The following is an 18,628-nucleotide window of genomic DNA, read 5'->3' on the forward strand; positions in this document are numbered from 1 at the left end:
TTTAAAAAACATCTTGTTCTACCAGAATAGACAACAAGGTCAGCCAGTAACAGTGAAGGTGCAGTATTTAGAACAAAACCCCATCATTTGATTTAACATTTAAAATGGAACATTGAAAGCGTTCTATCATCATATTAAATACTCACTAGATAAGCCTACTGAGGAGGCACGAGTGTCCATTTCTGCAGGTTGCTGTTCCTCTATGAAGACTTTACTGAGCATCATGTAACTTCTCAATCTCGCCACCCAGGCTCTTCATGATGCCTATAGTGTTCAGTTTCTCTAATACCACACATTGTGCTGCTCCTACAGCCTCGGTTTTCAGCAGGGAAGACCCTCAGTTTTTCTGTTCTGAGGCTACAGACTGCACTCCATGACTCCTGCATTAAAAGCAGCATTTGGCTGAAATCTAGGTTACATAGATGAATGGTGGAATGCTGTATGGTGACACCCGAGCAACCTGTAAATGAACACATTTCACTTTGGCTAATTTAGTCTTCTCAGAGAGCTTTACAACATCTTCTGATTTGAATTACCTTTTTTACAAGTATCTTTTATGGCACTGTACTAAGTGCAGACATACTTTTGGGCACGAGAGCAATCCTCAAGACCCTTCTCTGATCCACAAACACCATGGTTTACAGGAAGGGAGAAACACTACAGTGGCCTCCCCTCAATGTGACCCAGAACATGTGTTGCTCCCACAAAAACTGCTGAAGTACCTAAAACATACAGATAACTGCATTTTCTCCAGGCATATAAATCTGTTTATCAGCATTTCAGGACCTCCTCTCTGCTGGTGTGTACCTCCCAGCTGACCACAACTGTTACTTGAAAATTAGGTATCTATCTCCCCACCTTATTTTCCCAAGAAGCAGGGTCTGGTGATGGAGTGCAGAGCACTCCTGCTTCACACCTCCACCATATTGCATTGCAGACTTTTATCTGCAGGTTCCTTTCCCCAGTTTAATCTCAGCCTGTTTTCAGGGACTCCTTCAGGAGCTGTTAAAAGCTGATAATCTAGTCACTGGTACCCTGTAGCACCCTTCTCTGCAGAGGCTGATGATACTTAATAGACTGTATATTCCCCAGTTTGCAGAATAATACTCACTTAACCATCCAGAAAAGAAAAAAACTGTTAACCCAGTCATTATCTATATGCCAACAATAAATGAAAAGGTTGAATCATGCATACTTTTAATTAAAATACAGGCCTCTCCTACCCTCGCCACTCACAGCATCTATCCCAGCAACATTCAGTAGTATGTTACAAACAGACATCTTGAAGGGAACTATGGAAATATTTGGAAACTAAGACTAAAGTATCCCACTTTTCTTTCAACATTTCCTGTTACAGTAAGTTTGCTGCTGCTAGAACAGACTACAAATATATTGAGCTTAACAACTTTCTCTAAGGACCTTAAATCTTGGTATACAATGCAGAAGGTTTTTTTTTATTGTAAACAAACAACTGAAATGGCCCATTAGGACAGTTAGCCCAGAACCCTGCCTTGCCAGGTTCATTGCTTACAGTCAGGACCAGCAGTATAATGCAATTACATGGCTGTGTACTGTGCGGCATTTTAGGAAAATATATCTGATCATATGTCTGTTTTTCTCTGGTAAAAAGAGCTTGTGGACAGCTTGATGGCAGGATATGGCTGGTCTTTGTGTGCGGCGATAGCCAGACTAATGGCAAGGATTAAAGACTGTAATTGCCTGTGATTTTATTTGGTTTTGAGTAACATTTTGAATAATTTTTCTAGCTAAGTGGCCTGTATTTGCCCATACCTATTCAATTGTTGTAGTGCTTGTTGGCAGGGTTTTAGCCCATTTCCAAGGATGGACATCATTTTTGGGGAAAATATGTACCTGTCACTGTTACTAATAAATAGCCCTGGCAGAGTATAGAGGCAGGGTTTGTATATTTTATACATACACCCAGAGAAGACCCTGGCCCGTTTAATTTACTTATGTTGACAGTAATTTTCTCATACAGCCTTTTATAAGCACCAGAAAGGAAAAATTTCTTCTTATCCTGATTGTCTCATTTTTAGTCCCTTTTGAAAGGTTATTAGGTAAAAACCCTGGACCAAAGAATTTCCTACCATGCAGTCAAACATCCAGGAGAAACTAATTCCATTCTGATGGAATCAGAGTTTAGAGTATGAATAAGATTTCATTTGTTATAGCTGTCGAAAAAAAAAAAAAAATCTTGCAGCAGGAAAAGCTTTAATTAGTACAGTAATTATTAGGATCTAGAGCAATTTGGATCTTACACAGGAAATTTCTCTTATGCTGGGAAATTTCTTTCAAAACCAACAGGAGCTGTGTAGAGTTGATAGAGTTGATGTCCCCAGTTAAAATGTTCCCTTGATAAAGCCACTCTGAGCCGTATGCATGACATAGCCATGGAGAAAAACGGCCAGAATACAGGGTTTGTATTATCACTACAGCTTCTTAGTTTCAGTAATGGGCAAGAGCCATGTTTGCCCAAGATTAGTCAGAAGGTGCCTGTGTATTAGTCTCATTGATAACTCACGGGCTAGGTAGTCTATACTGCTAAATCAGAATGGATTAAGCAGTATGACTAAGTCCAAATGACCAAACAACTTATGTTCACACTGCTTTCTGGATCCTTTACACATTCACTTTGGAGGAAGTTAATGGAGCAACCTAAAGCAAAAACAAGAAACAAAGGAGTGTGGATCAACTACCACAGATGCTTAATTTTCTGAATCTATTTATTAAACAGTTTAAATGCCCCCTCAATTTCTGATGCAATGAGAAATGATAGTGTAAAACTATCACATGAATCTGTATCATTCATATTTATATTTTCGATCCTGGTTCAAGGTGCACATAATATCTTCAACACAATCTTACTTAGGGACTGCTGGATGAGTATGTGGGATGGACTGCAGAGAGTGGCCAGGAGTCTGTGACTTTCCTAAATAGGCAGAAAAAGGATCTTTGCAGGTAGGTCTTTGAATTAAGACTGTCATGGCATTTTGTTAGAATGTGTTTCAGCAGCCTCATTAACAGCTGTGATACTAAGGCACAGGGGTGCTGTCATATATGCTCATCTAATGACATCAGTACCACAAAAGGAGAGAAATTGAGTTTCCTCATCCATGGGTTCTTGCTGTAGTTTAGAGTGTAACTCAAACTCTATTTCACCTAGAAAAATATTTGTCTTTTGTAGTTGCTTTTACTTTTAGACTGATAAACACACTGAACTGTGTGGTGATTTTGTTACCTAGACAAATATCTACAAGGGACAAGTATGAAACCACTAAACTGATTTTCACTTATGATTTTAAAACAAGATTTCACAGTCAGTCTCTGGAGGCAAGATCTAACCAAAGATCAATCCCAAGTCACTTGATGGTTTGGTATTAGCCTTAGGAGGTTTATTCTTTATAAAATAAAGCTCTATTTTGATAGCAGATGTTAATGCCTTTATGCAAGCTGATCTCAGCTGATAGCATTACTGAAAAAGCTTTTAGCAGCTGGTAGAAATTGAAGCACTATCTCTATTTATGTATAACTAATAAATACAGTAGACATTGTTTAAAGTATTTCTCAAATGAGATGGCTTAATACTCAGTACTCACATAGGAAAGAAAAACTATTCACACTGATCTCCAGAGCAGAATAAAATGAGATGACTAGTGACAGAACAAGCTAGGTTCATGAAAACAATCTTCGAATATTATCGGTTGAATATAAAGAACGCACAGAACAGATAAAGTCCAAAATGCAACACTGTATTTCTATTCACTGGGTATCAATGTGCCCCTTTTATTGGTCTTTCAGAATCCAAGGAAGTCGTGATTAGATGGCATGAGTGTTCCATTTTCAAAATAATAGATAAATAGCATGACAGTCCTCTTAAGAGTTTAAGAAGAAATCCCCCCACACTATTTCTGGTTCCTAGTAAACTTCGCTGTTCTTTGAGAAATACCATTCCTTCAAGATATCATGCAATTCTACATTTGCAAATGCCAGAAATACTCAGATGCCAACACCACTGAAAAACTCCTTCAATATATTAAATACTTCTCCTAACTACCCTTCTTGTCAAATATTATTCACTATTCATTTCCAGTGACCTTTTTGCAGTGTTAGATCAGTTTATACTTTAAACAAGAAGAATCATAGTGCCAGGTTCTCCAATGAAATTTTATGCGATAATTATACAAGAAATTATGAACAGAACTTACCACTACTGTTTTGTGATCATCACCATTCTGTACTTTACTGATTTTGTTATCACCACCTTGAAAGGCCTCAAATGAGGCTTTTGAGACTTTGCTGAAGGCTGCACTTCCTCAGATTAAAAGAAGTCTTTTTTCCCCTTTTCTTCCTGGGCTTTTGCAGTCTGAGGCCCTGGCTGACATGAGTGGGGTCATATCAACCCAGTTAAGCACACTTGCAAGTGTTTATTGAAAAAAATAGAGATGTAGTGTCCTGTTTAGTTTTCAAGAACAATGAGTAGACACAATCCAGGTCCTGAGCAATTAGAAATATATGCTAACATGAACAAACTTACTTGAAAGGCATGGTAGGAAGTTACTACTCCAGTACACATGGAATACAAATTATCAGATTTTAATGCTCTAAATCTTCATTAAATCTAGCCCCGAGAAAACTGCAGAAACAGGAAATTTGCCCGAGCTTCTTCACCCGTTTACTATGTAAGAGGTCTTACTAACTCCAGAATTCCAAGATGAGTTTTAGAAATAAGTTTACTAGCGATTTGATTTGTTATTGAGGTTATGCTCCCCAGTTTGTTTATTCACTGGAGTTTAGTGGAAGACTTGAACTGCATCTGATATGATGTCCTTATCACAAAGGATCAATCATGAGGTTTTTCAGCACTGACAGGGACATAATGAAAACAGATCTGTCTTCTGAACTTGCTATCTCTTGTAGAGCAAGATATCTTCTGAAGAGATGAGAAACCACAGCTCATTCTTTTGGCATAACATAATATATTTGATCACTAATCATGCCTTTCCCTTTAGCTACTATTTTGTCCTCCATTCTCATTTTTATCTATTCTGCAGCATTTCATCTGTTCTCTGGGCCATGCACAGGTACACAGCATATCACAGCATATCATCCCATTAAAAGGATCTAAAATATATTTGTGTCCTCATGATGAGCATGTATTTGACCAAGTACAGAGGACAAAAAGCTGTTAATTCTCTTATGCTATTTTTTCCCCCATGTATTGAATGTCTGTTTTAAAATATGCTTGAATTGAGGGCAAAAATACTTAAGGAATAGAAATGCATTAATTTGATGATTTAGTCATAAATCTAATATGAATTAGAAGTTCTAATTGAATCAGAAGACAGATCTATATGTTCTTATTTATATTATTTTTTAACTCATCTGCATTTCACTTTTGAATTATTGTTTTCCAATTTTATTGCTAAGTAATAAATCCTCTGATAAGTACTATGCAAAGCCAAGACAAATACATATTTGACTGACACGTTTTAGTTTATTTCATGAGATGATTCTCACAGGTGAAAAGAACTAAATTTTTTGATTTATGCCTGAGGCACCTCTGATTTAAAAGTGTTGTAAAATAGTCTGCTCACATTGAATAGTTAGAAGTGTCCTTATATAGGACAGTAAGGTCACTAGCAAATGTTATCAATATTCATATTTGTTCTGGAAAATTATTTTTATTTATTTCTTTTAAGCCCAGGTCTTCATAAAAGCAGGTGCACTAGAAAATATTCTTGAGGAAGCAGGTTTTACATGGGACTGTAGTTAATTGGGCAGTCAGACCTGTTACTGTTTATCATGTTGCTATGCAGTTCTAACAGCATCCTTATCTTGGCCATAGACAACTCCAGGAAGTTTGTACCATGTTAACTGGGTGAATAATTGGTGCCCTGACCACACCTTTTTGCAGATTTCAAGAGGCCAAGCTCCATGACCTGCTCTCTTCAAATTTCAGGCTTCTAGCTTAGCTATACTCCCCATGGCACTGCAGAAAGGCTGATCTTGGGATCACAGCTGGTGAACAAAGTTCTAGCTTGCTTGGCTTGGGTGGTGCCCAAAATAAGTCCAAAAAGGAGGACAAAGACTGGGACATTACCTTTGAAAAGATTCAATGAAGTTGGAGAAACAGGTGTTTGGAAATTCAGATGACTGCCAAGATTTTACCTTGTGCTGGGAGACAGCACTGACAGACTTTTCTTCTGCCTGATGATTTGTATTGTAAACACTTCCAAGAGGCTTTCGTTTTCAGCTCCAAAGTGGGGGCAAGGTTTTAGGGAAATTTTACCCATCTGACTATGGCATCTCATTTTAGTCGCAGAATCTCAGAGAGGCTTTTTTCCAGATGTCTCACAAAAAGGTTTTCCCTCAGAAACTGCAGAGCACACTTTTGCTTTGAGATTATTAAAAAAAAAAAAGCACACAAGAATTTATTTTCCATCTGTTTGAATAAAAACTTATGATGGAGAAACATTTTTTCTCTAAAAAATTTATAATTATTTGGAATTTTAATGTATCAGCACTATCAGTTTTTTTTTCAGATAAAAATTAAAATAGCCACAGATTCAAGGGATGCAGTAAACAGTAACCACTGAAAACTTCTTCATTTTGTGGATATGCACACAGTCTCCTTTAAACCAAAACAATCATGTCTGATGCTGTTTCATGCTTCCCAACAAATGGATAAACTTAACTGAAACTCTTTAAGGATGATTCAAAGAGAATTTTTCTTTAACATCCCATGAGGGACCATCAGTGTTGTCAAGCTGCATAAACTTACTAAACTGCATTTTAAGAATATTTAGATGTTTTAATTCCACTGTGCTCACTGAAAGGCTGTTGCAGATTCTGATTGCCTGGTTGGGAGCCTGCTTCTTCTTTCTACTCTAAATACATGAATAGCATTTATCAACTTCAACTTAACTAATTGCATGCCTGTCCTGTTGTTACCTAACAAACACAGAGCATCTTTTATCTTCTCTCAAAATCAGCTATTCCCCTGAAGAATACAACTCTCCATACTTCTGTCTCAGTTCCTTATTCTTGAACTTCTGCTGCCAGAACCATATAGTGTGTTCTAGATGAGGTTTCATTTGTGCCACATACAATCACAATAATATTTCCCTATTTCTTCTTATTGCCCAGAGGATCACGTTTATCCTTCACATTACCTATCATTCTTACAGCTCTCCTATCCATGCTTTGGCAGACTGGTAACTCCAGCTCCACCTAGGTTAATGCTAGATGTTGCTTCTTTGCATTAGCAGTTTTCTTGAGACCAAATGGTTCTGATTTTGCATTTAGTACTACTGAATTTGATCTTGTTTCTATTTCTCAAGCCCTTAAAGACATCCAGATTTATCCTGCATGATAAAGCAATCTATATTTCTTGAAGATGCCTCCGATCTTTGCAACACTGCAGATAACCCTATCTCCATACTAATACCTATGCTATAATGCAGTCATGAGCTTAACGAACAAGAACAGTCTTGCAATTTATCTTTAAGGACCTACATTAGTAAGTACCCACCAGTGTTTCCCTTTCAATCTGTCATCTTTGCCAGAGCCAGTTTCTTACTTACCTCTATCACCCTTCTCCATTTCCAATAGCAGTGCCATGTAGCACCATGCCATTTGTTTAACTGGTGAGATGGCTAAAATCAACTACATTTCCTTTTTATAGAAAACCAACTCAATTTGATACCTTTCATAAACAGATACTGACTTTCACCTGATTTACAAATTAATTATTTTATTTTGAATTGAATGTTACATTAAGAAATAGCATCTATTTATTTCTCCAGCATGTATCAATGCAGATCTATGTGGCAGTGGTGGCAACAGTAGCAACCTCTCTGTCTTCTCCTCCAGCAGCCTAAACTTCCTAAAACTGAGATTATTTTCCTCCTGGCATTTTTAAGAGACTAAGGATGGAATTAGAGACATCCTGCTATAGCATATATAATTTTTATTTTCTTATTTCACCTTCACTTAAATTCATCTGTGCAGATAACCTCATTAAACATTTACTTTATTGATGGATATTCTTGGAAAATATAAAAAGCTTAGACAAATATCTTCTGTTTACTCTTTAATTATTTTTTTAAACCATATCAACTTGCAATTGCTCAGTCCAGGGTTATTTTCAAGAAATGGGTATCGTACAATATTTTTATTATTTCCAAACCCAAGATTGATGTAGCAGCTCAGCTTGTTGATGCAGTATTGATGAGGAAGTGAGCTATAACGCTTCAAAATAGCTGCACTGTATGGTTACAAATAACCTGACTTCTCTCATCTGTATCTGAGAAACCAACATTTTTCATAATGATGAAATTCCTGAGAACATTTATTCTGTTATTAACTTCACTGTTACTCATCACTTTAATTTCTATGAATCCTTAAAAGCCTTATCCTTCAGTACCCTATAACAACCATGCCTTCTATTCCATCATGTATTTGTTATCCTGAAAATGGTGGATGTCACACCTATCACTGGTTGTCCCAGTTTCTTCATTTTTGCTGCTTAAGACACTCACTTTTCACAGATCATACAGATAATGATTGGAAGGGATCTCAGGGGCCACATGGTCTAGCCTCTCCCTTGAAGAATGAGCATAGCTGAGACTTGAAAACCCCCAAGGATACTGATTCCACTACCTCTGAACAATACACTGCTGCGTGGAAATTATTCTCTCATTTCTTATTGTCCATCTTCCATTTCTCAAACACATTCCTGACTCTAAGCCCACTACCTGCTACACTGTTCTCCTTACACTCCAACTTTCTCCCAGTTGATGTTCTTTTGTCTATTTTAATATCTCAATTTTTCTGTTTGTTTTTTTTTTTTTTTTTCTACTTTGCTAAGAGTAGTGTGCAAATTACACCCTTCCCTTTTAATTTTTCCTATTTTAGTTTTCCACCCTGCAGGTCTTAATGCTAGAATGCTGCTTAAAATCCCTGACATGAATGACAGTGGCCAAACATCATCATATCTTTCCTACCTTACTCAACCCAACTATACCTGCTGAGGATATCTTCTCAGCTTCTGCCTCCCTAGTGTGCTATTAGAGGAATTATACTGAGCACTGGCTGTGTTCCCTTTTCTGTAAGGGAACACAGCCTTTTCTGTTTCCCTTTCCTAGGATATCAATCACCCACAAAGTCACTGAATTTTCTTGTATTAGGTGAACTTCCAGAACTTTTTTCTGGCTTGTGTCAGAAGTACTTTAAATTTTACACCTGCACATTTTTTTTTATGCAAATGATTCTGAAGGAATCACATGAAAGTTTGTCAGACTTTTTAATATCTGAAGGCTTTTAATAAAGACCTTCTCCCTACTGTCATCCATGAAGATTAAAACAAAGGTGCCAGTCAAGAACGTTTCATGCTGGTCTTGGACAAACTGTAAGGTAATATTATTTATGACAAAGATTTTTTTTTTTTAATCTCTATTTTATCTTTGATTAGGAAAATTAAATCAAGGACATTTGTTTAGTTTTCAAAAATGTGTAACTCGTAAAAATTTCTATTATCCAGAATAAATGGTACAACTCACCAAAAGTCACATTAAACCTCAGTGAAGTGAAGACAGTTTTCTACAGACATGCCCTGAATTCCCTGTGCTTCTCTTCCCATGCCATTGACTGATGCACCATTTACCATTATACTTAAGAAGCTGTCATCCATGTCAATAATCTTGCTCTCATTTAACTCTTCATTTTACTTGTGACCAACTCTAGACTGCTTACAAGTTCTTTTCTATAATGTCAGATATTTCCCTTGAACCCTAACTCCCCTGTATTTTACCTTCCTAATAAAGTAATTACTAGTGGCTATATATAAGCAACCAAAGACTGACAAAGAAGAAATGTAAGATAGCTCTTTTCTGCAAAAGTCATAACATGGAAGGCTGAATTCAATAAGAAGTTATGAGCCTCAAAGGATACACTTCCATTACCAGTCATTGTGGTCAATATATAAATCGGAAGCATTATGACTGAGTAAGAAACTTATCCTTGACTTACCAGTAGACTAATTGGTATCCTTGAGGATTTTTATATCTCAGTAAGAACATTTTCCAGGATACGGTCAGCTTGATTTCATTGAATTTCACGCCACTTCAGCACATGATTAGATCAGATTTAAATGGATGGACTTTACCTATGACTGTTAGGAAGGACAAATCTAATTAACCTGATTGTCTTTTCATGTATTCTTTATCTTTTCTAAGTTCTAAGCTTTTATTGATTATCAGTGGCCACAAAACCTAGTTGGATAAAATATGCATATATTTTTTTTTGGAAATTATTATAAATGTAGATTAGTCTAATGAAATTATTCAGAATAAAATAAGAAATAGAGGGATTAATTACCTAACTGGAAACCTTGGAACATTTCCCTCCTATTTTTGGATTTGGATATGATGTGAATGAATAAACACCAAGTAAATATACCTCAAAAAAAAAAAAAAGCAATAAAATGTCTACAGAAGACATGTCAGTCCACTGTATTTAAACAAATTAATATCAAATATCAAAAGTTAAAAATATTTCCACATATCCCTAACATGTAATCATCCATTCAGTTTTCTGTGACTGAACTTCTGTACGGGACTACACAAAGAATACAGAAAGTTACTGATTTCAGAGTTTATTGTACTATAAAGCCCTTTTGAAAATTCAGCACCTGAGGTATGTGGTAAAAGATCAACAATAATACATGTAATGTAATAAATGAGACCACTGGAACCTACCATGGTTACGAAGACCTACTGGTTTGTGTAAAAACTGCCCAAAATCAAAGCTTCTCTCTGAAGCCTCCTCTAATTTTAATAAGGATTTCTATATATACTTGTAAAATATTTACTGTCTAAGTACTTTTGTAATGATCTTAAGAGTGCAGACAATACTGACAGACATGAACAAACATCTAAAGATGCTTGTGGCTGAAACTAGAGGCAACTTCAGAGGCGCAGAGAACAAAATATGTGCCGCTCACACTTTGCTGTAGTTGTGAGAAAAGTTTTGTATGTGAACGAGGTGGAATTCCCCACATTGTGCCTGGTACTCTTACATCAGAGGAAGCCTTTGGCTTGTGTCATCTTCCAATAAAAGCAGGAAATTTCTTGGTGGTTCATTTTCATTCAGCCTGTACTCCTAATTATTTATCTGCAAACAGCTGTTATGCTGAATGAGTGCCAGCAATGTAACCCTGTTCATGAATAATTCTGCTGAAAAAGACTGGACCAGAAATTACAAAGTTATTAGTCTCCAGTAATTAGTGCAGTACCATGTCAAGTGTTACCCTTGCCAAACTGTGGTTTTTTCTCAGTTCATGTGTAACAGGCAGTGTTTCAGAAAGGGAATATTTCTTTGCACGCTTCTATACATACATACGGCTAACATTCTCTGCATCGCACACTGAACTTCTCCTTGGGAAAGCTCACACCTTTGGGATTTTGACTCTTGTCCTCTTTTTATAACCTCACTATAGCCTGCAATTATAAGAGAAAATGAGCCTTTTACCAACAAGCTCAGTAGAGTGTTCAGTATTGATCCATACACTGTCAGATACTTCTTCAAGCTTGCAAGAGGATGCTTATCAATCTTTCTTGCTGCAGTATTTCTAATAAGGCAGTACAGGTAGTTGAAAATTTTATAATTCACTAAGTTCCTCCATTTGTTGATATGGTCTCTTGCTGCAGAATTCTAAAATCTTTCTGACCTTTCTTGCATTTGTTAAAAGAACACTTGCCCATATTTCTTTCCATTCATTAAAAGAATATTTGTCCATATTTCTTTCTATTCTTGTGTTTCCAAAATTTTTAATGTCCTCAGTGGCTTGGACATTGCAAATAAAATACATTGGTAAGGCTGCTCTCTGATTCAAACATATGCCAAGCCTTGTGCCATACCACCAATCTTTAAAAAGATATGTATAAATTTATCATAGTTCTTTTTATCATCTTAAGCTTACACTTGTGGCTTCTGTGTCTTAATAACACAGAGATAGACCAAACTGCTGAAAGTTACGAAAATGCTGACACAAAAAGCAACTGCAAGGAATATCTTCCTATTTTGCACATTCTCTAAAAGGTTGTAGTTTCTTTTTTTCACTGTTTTGGCAGGCACTCAGTGATTAAAAGGGGTAATCCTTCCAGGAAGGGTGAGTAAATGGAAATTCCAGCTGTGAGGGCAAAGAAAGAAGACCATGTTTGATATTGCTACACACCATTGAGCAAAAATCACATACACACAAAAAAATCTGGTAGAGAGAGACAGAAGACTTCTGTTTCTTTTTCTGAAAAATGTAATGGGCATTGACCCGATGTCCTTTATTGTTTCTTGAGATTTGGACAGCCAACTTGAGATAACCACAAACAAGAGCCAAATTGTTCATTAAACTTTGCATAAAAACTTATTTTAGCTTTGCGTTATACACTACTGATACAAATAATGGAGCTAGTTTGGCTCTGAGGAACTGCAATACTATCGACCTTGGAGGAATGTTCTCTTTTTTATTCGAAAAAATGAAAACTGTATAAAGATGTTAGCAACAGTATCTTCTTTCAAATCAAGAAAGACAAAATAGATATATCATTATCTAAACCTCAAGTGCTCCATGCTGCAAGGTGGTGAACACCACCTAAACAATATTACATCAGCTTCTCTTAAAATGATTGAGAAGTGAGGCCACCAGACACTACAAAAGATTTCATGCTTCTCATGGTGATGCTATTAAAAAGACAAAAAAAAAGTTCAAATTTAAAACAACCCATAATGCAAAATACTGGTCCTAGAAAATATTTATTTTGGCTGTCAAGATTTGTTTAATAATAATTGTTGTTTATAAAATATTTCCATAGTGTCTGTAATGATGTTTTCAGTAATTAGTCTGAAACACCATAAAAGCCTCCTTCTTTTTCAGATAGTAAAACTGGCTTCAAATTACATACGAAGTTTTGCATATGATTTCACCTGAAAACACATAGTGAATAAGAAGGAAAGCAGCAGTGGGGACTCTGGAGTTGTGGATTCCATTTCCAGCCCAGCTACAGTACTGCTTGTGTGCCTACAATCAAATTACTAACCTTGTTTTTACCCAAAACCTTCTTTGTACGTCTAACTAATAGTGATGTTGTGAGCATTAGTAAACTTGCACTGTGTCTGGAGAATCTCAGACAGAGCTAAAAAACTGAAAGCATTGCCTATTTCGTTTCCTATATTTCTAAAACAGGTTAATTTTTTTACAGACATACTAAGGTGTTTTATGTTTGGGTTGTTTTGTTTTTTTTCTCCCTAAAACTTCAAAGCGGGTTGTACTAGTACAGGTGGAAGTAGGTGTATACATTTGGGCCCAAAAGGTCAAAATATATCCCTTTGCATTCATCATTTTTTAAATTAAGAGAGAACTGATCCCAATATTGTTACTGCCAATAATTCTCTGATAGCCTTATTAAATTTCCGGGGGGGGGAAACAGAGATGTGTTAGTTACAGTTTCAGATATGTTTGTGCTGATCTTGTTGGACTGCCAAAAAGGAGAAATGGGACTACGTTGCTAATGAGGTACATAAGTCCTCAGCAATTACACTGATATTCTTCTAAACATCTGAACTATCAGTCATCTACGAAAGCAAACTGGTGCCTTGATGGTCCAGAAGAATCCCCTTACGACTGTTGGAAACCAAATTATTAATAACACGGGAATCAATTTCTGCTCCTTCTCTCTGCTCAATCAGCAATATTATAGCAGAGGAGAATTGGGAAAGGGAGAAGCTAATAGCTGACACTTGATTTCTTAAGATATAATTTAACGTCTTCTCTAAAGTTAAAGTGAACAGTAGCGTGGTCTGAACTGCTCAATAGAAGAGACTATATCAAACAAAAACTGACAACAGATGAAGAAAAAAGGTGAAGGGAAAAGTCTGGAAAGGAAAAATTGATATAAACCAAAGGGGACTTTATGGCTGCAAAGGACCAAGTATGATGTTCTGTATTAAATTTTCTAAAGTAAGCACCTTTTAAACCATTAACTTTTTGGGCATAAAGCATTCTATTTAAATGAAATTAAGGGAAATACGTGAAAGACAATTTTGCTAAAAGGAAATACAAACTTAAATGTTATGACTGACAGATAGCAAACCAGACTCTAGAAATCAATGCATTGCATGTGTATGTATTCAGTCCTTCCTTAATTACAAATGTTAAGAAATGAATGAGCATTCCTGATAAAGACATGGATTTGCCAACTTAGGTCTGTTTAAAAATACATAATCGTGAAGATTGATCAATTTTTTTTGCTTGTGACATTCCAGTTTGGCAGTCTCAAACATCTGGTCTTTAATGTGTATTTACGCATTTCAGTTGCATCTAGATAAATCTTGTGGACATATTAATATTTTATTTTTATAATAAAATAATCTGGTAATGATTAAACTTAAATTACAAAGTAAATTATATATATATATATGCAAAGCCTTAATTTTTGTTTAGCATAAATGTTTTGTCAGTTTTATTGCACATTTGATAACACGCAGCAGACACACAGAGAGTCCCAATTCTATAGAGCTTTTTACTCGAGTCTCCTCAACCTGTAGAAAAAATGCTCCCAAAACAGCGGGTAGTTCTTACACCTACTTCGCAGCCACTTTAGTGAGTGATGAGTGGCTGGGAAAGGAATTGGAAAAGCAGTTTCTGCATCTTCAATTTCAAAAGCGTTAACTCGCTGAAAGGCTTAATTTACGTGTAATTGTTATGCTATTACAATCCCTTTCAGCTGACTCTTCTTTTGCTCCCTCCCCTTCAACATCATTACACATTCACTCTCCCGATGTCTTCCCGACTCTCTTCCCACCAATCTTCACGTTTAATCACTACAAGTCAGAAATGAGGGTGATTGTGGATGTTGATTCCAACATCTTTGGTCATAAAACTGTCTTTTTTGCTGCTCCAGAGTAGCTGAAGTTATCTGGGAATTATTAGGAACTGGAGCAGATGGCTTGCTACCCTGGAACCCTTGCTGCCAGAAGGGGGAATCTGCTGCACGTCCTTGAGAGAAACCCCTGCGTACAAACCACATGAAGCTACAAGAGCTAAAAGTCTAAGGTCTCAGTCTTGAGGCCCACAGTCTGTTTTCCTTTACTTCGATACCACTTCAGCCAAGTTATACTAGATTTAAAGACTTCCACCTCAGAACGAAAACATGCTCACGTAGCTATCTGGCACAGGTCATTAAAACAAAAAAATCAGTATTAAGGATCAGAAAAGGCTGTATACCAGAAGGGCTTTAAACTAGATGAAGGTAGATTTAAATTAGATACTGAGAAGAAGGTCTTTACTGTGAGGGTGGTGACCACTGGAACAGGTTGCCTGCAGGAGTTGTGGATGCCCCATTTCTGGTAGCGTTCAAGGCCAGTTTGGACAGAGCCTTGGGCAACATGGTCTAGTGTGAGGTGTCCCTGCCCATGGAAGGGGGTTGGAACTAGATGAGCTTTAAGTTCCCTTCCAACCCAAACTATTATATAATTCTATAATTGAATTATTATATGAATTAACGCTTTTCCAGACCTTGTAAATAGCCTATGTTACATGTTGCAGAGTGAGCAGGGAGCTTCTGCTTCATGCTATCCAACTCAGACATTGTACAATGTTGCTGATGTATCTGTACTTGATTAAAGCTCCCTGGCTTTAGTGTTAATGATTATTCCCCAATGATTTCAGAAACTTATGTCAAAGCTGCTACATGCTAATGTAGTATCACTTGCAGTATGCATGTCTGGGCACACAGCGCTTGTTTTCCCCTTTCACATAATAGAGGACCCAGTGCCGAGGCCAGCCCAGGAGCAGTGCTCGCAAGGCGCTGCGCCGCAGCAAGGGCCGGGTCGGGCCTCCTCCTCAGCGGCTTCGCCCAGGTAGACGCACTCCCGGGCCCTCCACGGGACCGCTCCCGAGCCACCTCCCACTCAGCCCGCGGGACGTCGGCAGGCGCTGTTGAGAACGTCTCCAAGCCGGGCCTACATTGCCCAGAAGGCCCCGCGGCTTGCTGGAAGTGACGCCTTATGGTATCCGGTGAGCGTGCGTTGGTGGCGCTGCCGGTGGGTTGCGGGCGGCTGGGTCGGCAGTTTGAGGGGTGGGGGTGGTTGTGGCTGCCGTGGTCGTCTCAGCTCCGGTCCCAGCTCTAGCTCTAGCTCTAGCTGAGGCGTTTCTCTCCACGCAGGTGTGGCCATGGCGGACTCCACGCAGAATGGACGCATGCCGGGCGGGGCCGGTGGCGGAGCTGTGGTAAGGAGCCCCCGGCCAGGGTTTTGTTGGGGAGGGGATGGAGCGGGTCGCGGTGCCGGCCCGACCCTTGCGGGGGGCATGAGGGCCCTGGGCCGGCCGCGGCGCTTCTCCAGCAGCGCGGGCACCCCTTGTGGTGCCGGGAGGGTCCTGCGCCAATCGGAGTATGCCCTGGACGAGCAGTGGGACAGCCTTTCACTTGCGGAGAACATGATGTTGCTGCGCCGCCGTTCTTGAAAACGTCTCTCTCAAAACTAATTCCGTGTAGCTGTATTGTGCAAGCAGGACAGGAGATAATGATATGAAGGCGCTTGCAGGTTACTTAGGGTAATTTCTGGTCATTTTAATTTTAATTTTCAATTTTTGAACCTGCCCTAGGAATGCAGAGGACAAGAGCAGTCTTCAAAAGCAGGTTCAAATTCGGAAAAATCCCCTTGAGCTCGTTATGGTGAAGGGAAGCTGATGCTTTGACTCTTGGGCACCGAATAGCCAAAAGCATGCTGTGTTTCATTAGAGCCTTTCTGATATGGAGACTGTATCAGGAGTGGAGAGGGCTGTCGTTAAGGAGAGCTCAACAACAGGAGAGATGCTGGGTTACTGTTAAAAGGTTTCTGCTTTTTGGAGGCCAAGAATATGTAGGCCAAAATGATGCTGTACTCCTTATGACATAGTTATGCCAACTGTGCCTGACCCCTTCATTTTTTGTTTCAGTAAGATTTGTGCGGATTTAGTTATAGGTGTGTGCAGTATATTTTAAAAGGAACCTTGAATCAATAATTGCAAAAGTTGGTGAGGTCCAAAGACCTTGCATAATAGCATTTTTGAAGCTGGCAGTGTGGTGAGGGTGGTTTGTGTAGAACTATTTCTACAAAAGATCTTACTATATTTGCTTGTAGTGTATAAAGGAGCTCTGTGGTTCTGAGGTAGACTACCTATTGTTCATGTTAGCAACATTATATGAGTCAAGTATCAGAGAACACTTGAAGCTATGATTTGTTTCTGTTCAAAGTTGGAGGCAGGCTTTCAGTTTATTGCAGAAGGGAAGAATGTTCAGTGTATGCAAATATTAGGATATCAACTTCTGTGGGGTTGTTTTTTTTTCTTTTAATGTAGCAATTTCTGATGGCTAACAAGTTGGATACAGCAATGTGGATTTCCCGCTTGTTCACAGTTTACTGCTCAGCTTTATTTGTCCTGCCTCTTCTAGGGTATGTATTGTAATGTTATAAAATTGCATTAATAATTTATGAAGTAACTGCACCTCCTTTTTATAGAGTTATTTTTAATGTAAGGGTAAATTTCTATTGTTCAGCTTACTTGGATACTTTTTGTCAGAGTTTATATTGGTTTAAACCACTTTTAGATGCGTTTGGAAAATGTGTTGATCAGCTGTAAAGTAGTGAGTGGCAAATGGATGTCTTCATGTGTAATGATGAAGTAATATATTGAATTGTTTTACCTGTGGCACTTACAGTAAGTCAGTGTTATCAGTTTTTGAGTTGTATTTTGGTAACAGTGCTTATATACAATAATAGAAATACTTCAGGTATTATGCGATTGTGATGCAATTCTCAAGAGTGGAAGACTTCTGAGCTGGGGCTTGGTTTATATGGTAACATCTCCTCTGATGATTTGCAGGTTGCATGAAGCAGCAAGCTTTTATCAGCGTGCCTTGCTGGCAAATGCTCTCACTAGTGCCCTCCGACTACACCAAAGGCTACCCCATTTTCAGCTTAGCAGGGCGTTTCTGGCCCAGGCTTTGCTGGAGGACAGCTGCCACTACCTGTTGTACTCTCTTATCTTTGTGAATTCCTACCCTGTTACAAGTATCCTTTGTGTCATCCTGGTAATGTCTTTAAACATCTTAAACTTGATTCTCTTCATTACTTGTGCCATGATTTGAAAAACTAGTTTGAACTAGAATGTGTTTGCTATTCATAGAACATACTCTATGTAAAATGGGAGAGGCTTATGTTAATTGATCCATGTTCAGATTAATCACCTCTAACTAGTGCAATGCAGTCTCTGGCTACTTAGGTTTTTTTTTTTTTTTCCTGAGACTTCAATTTGGTGGATTTTATGACCAGCCTCAAGTGATACTTTGAGAAGTTGGCAACTTTATCTTTTATTACCAGTACAGGGTTTATGCACGATTCCTCGGTGTAAGTAGGACATGCATTATGTAGAGAGGAATTATTAAGCAGTAGTTTTTTCAGATAAGTTATTAAACAGGGTCTGCAAAAAAGGATTCTGTGGCTTGTCAAAGGTCATATGCAAAAACTGATTTTTCTTTGTGCCACTCTTAAAAATGTCCTACTTTTAATG

The 18,628-nt window shown here is 38.0% G+C and overlaps 1 protein-coding gene across 2 annotated transcripts in view; it reads left to right on the top strand.

Moving 5' to 3' along the window:
- The window catches only part of TMEM33 (transmembrane protein 33), a 129,909-nt gene that overhangs the window by 105,285 nt on the left and 5,996 nt on the right, over positions 1 to 18,628 (top strand). The window contains exons 1-4 of one of the 2 annotated variants that reach the window (XM_061471661.1): positions 16,010 to 16,093; positions 16,242 to 16,306; positions 17,417 to 17,511; positions 17,942 to 18,129. In XM_061471661.1, coding sequence (XP_061327645.1) covers positions 16,084 to 16,093; positions 16,242 to 16,306; positions 17,417 to 17,511; positions 17,942 to 18,129 — 358 coding nt within the window. In that variant the 5' untranslated portion in view covers positions 16,010 to 16,083. Of the gene's footprint in view, positions 1 to 16,009; positions 16,094 to 16,241; positions 16,307 to 17,416; positions 17,512 to 17,941; positions 18,130 to 18,628 lie in introns of those variants that run through there. The other variant, XM_061471671.1, reaches the window with a different exon arrangement.

This window comes from Pezoporus flaviventris, unplaced genomic scaffold, assembly GCF_033815535.1.
Source record: "Pezoporus flaviventris isolate CSIRO_AGI_PZ_B2104156 unplaced genomic scaffold, CSIRO_AGI_Pfla_v1 ptg000002l, whole genome shotgun sequence".
NCBI lineage: Eukaryota > Metazoa > Chordata > Aves > Psittaciformes > Psittacidae > Pezoporus > Pezoporus flaviventris.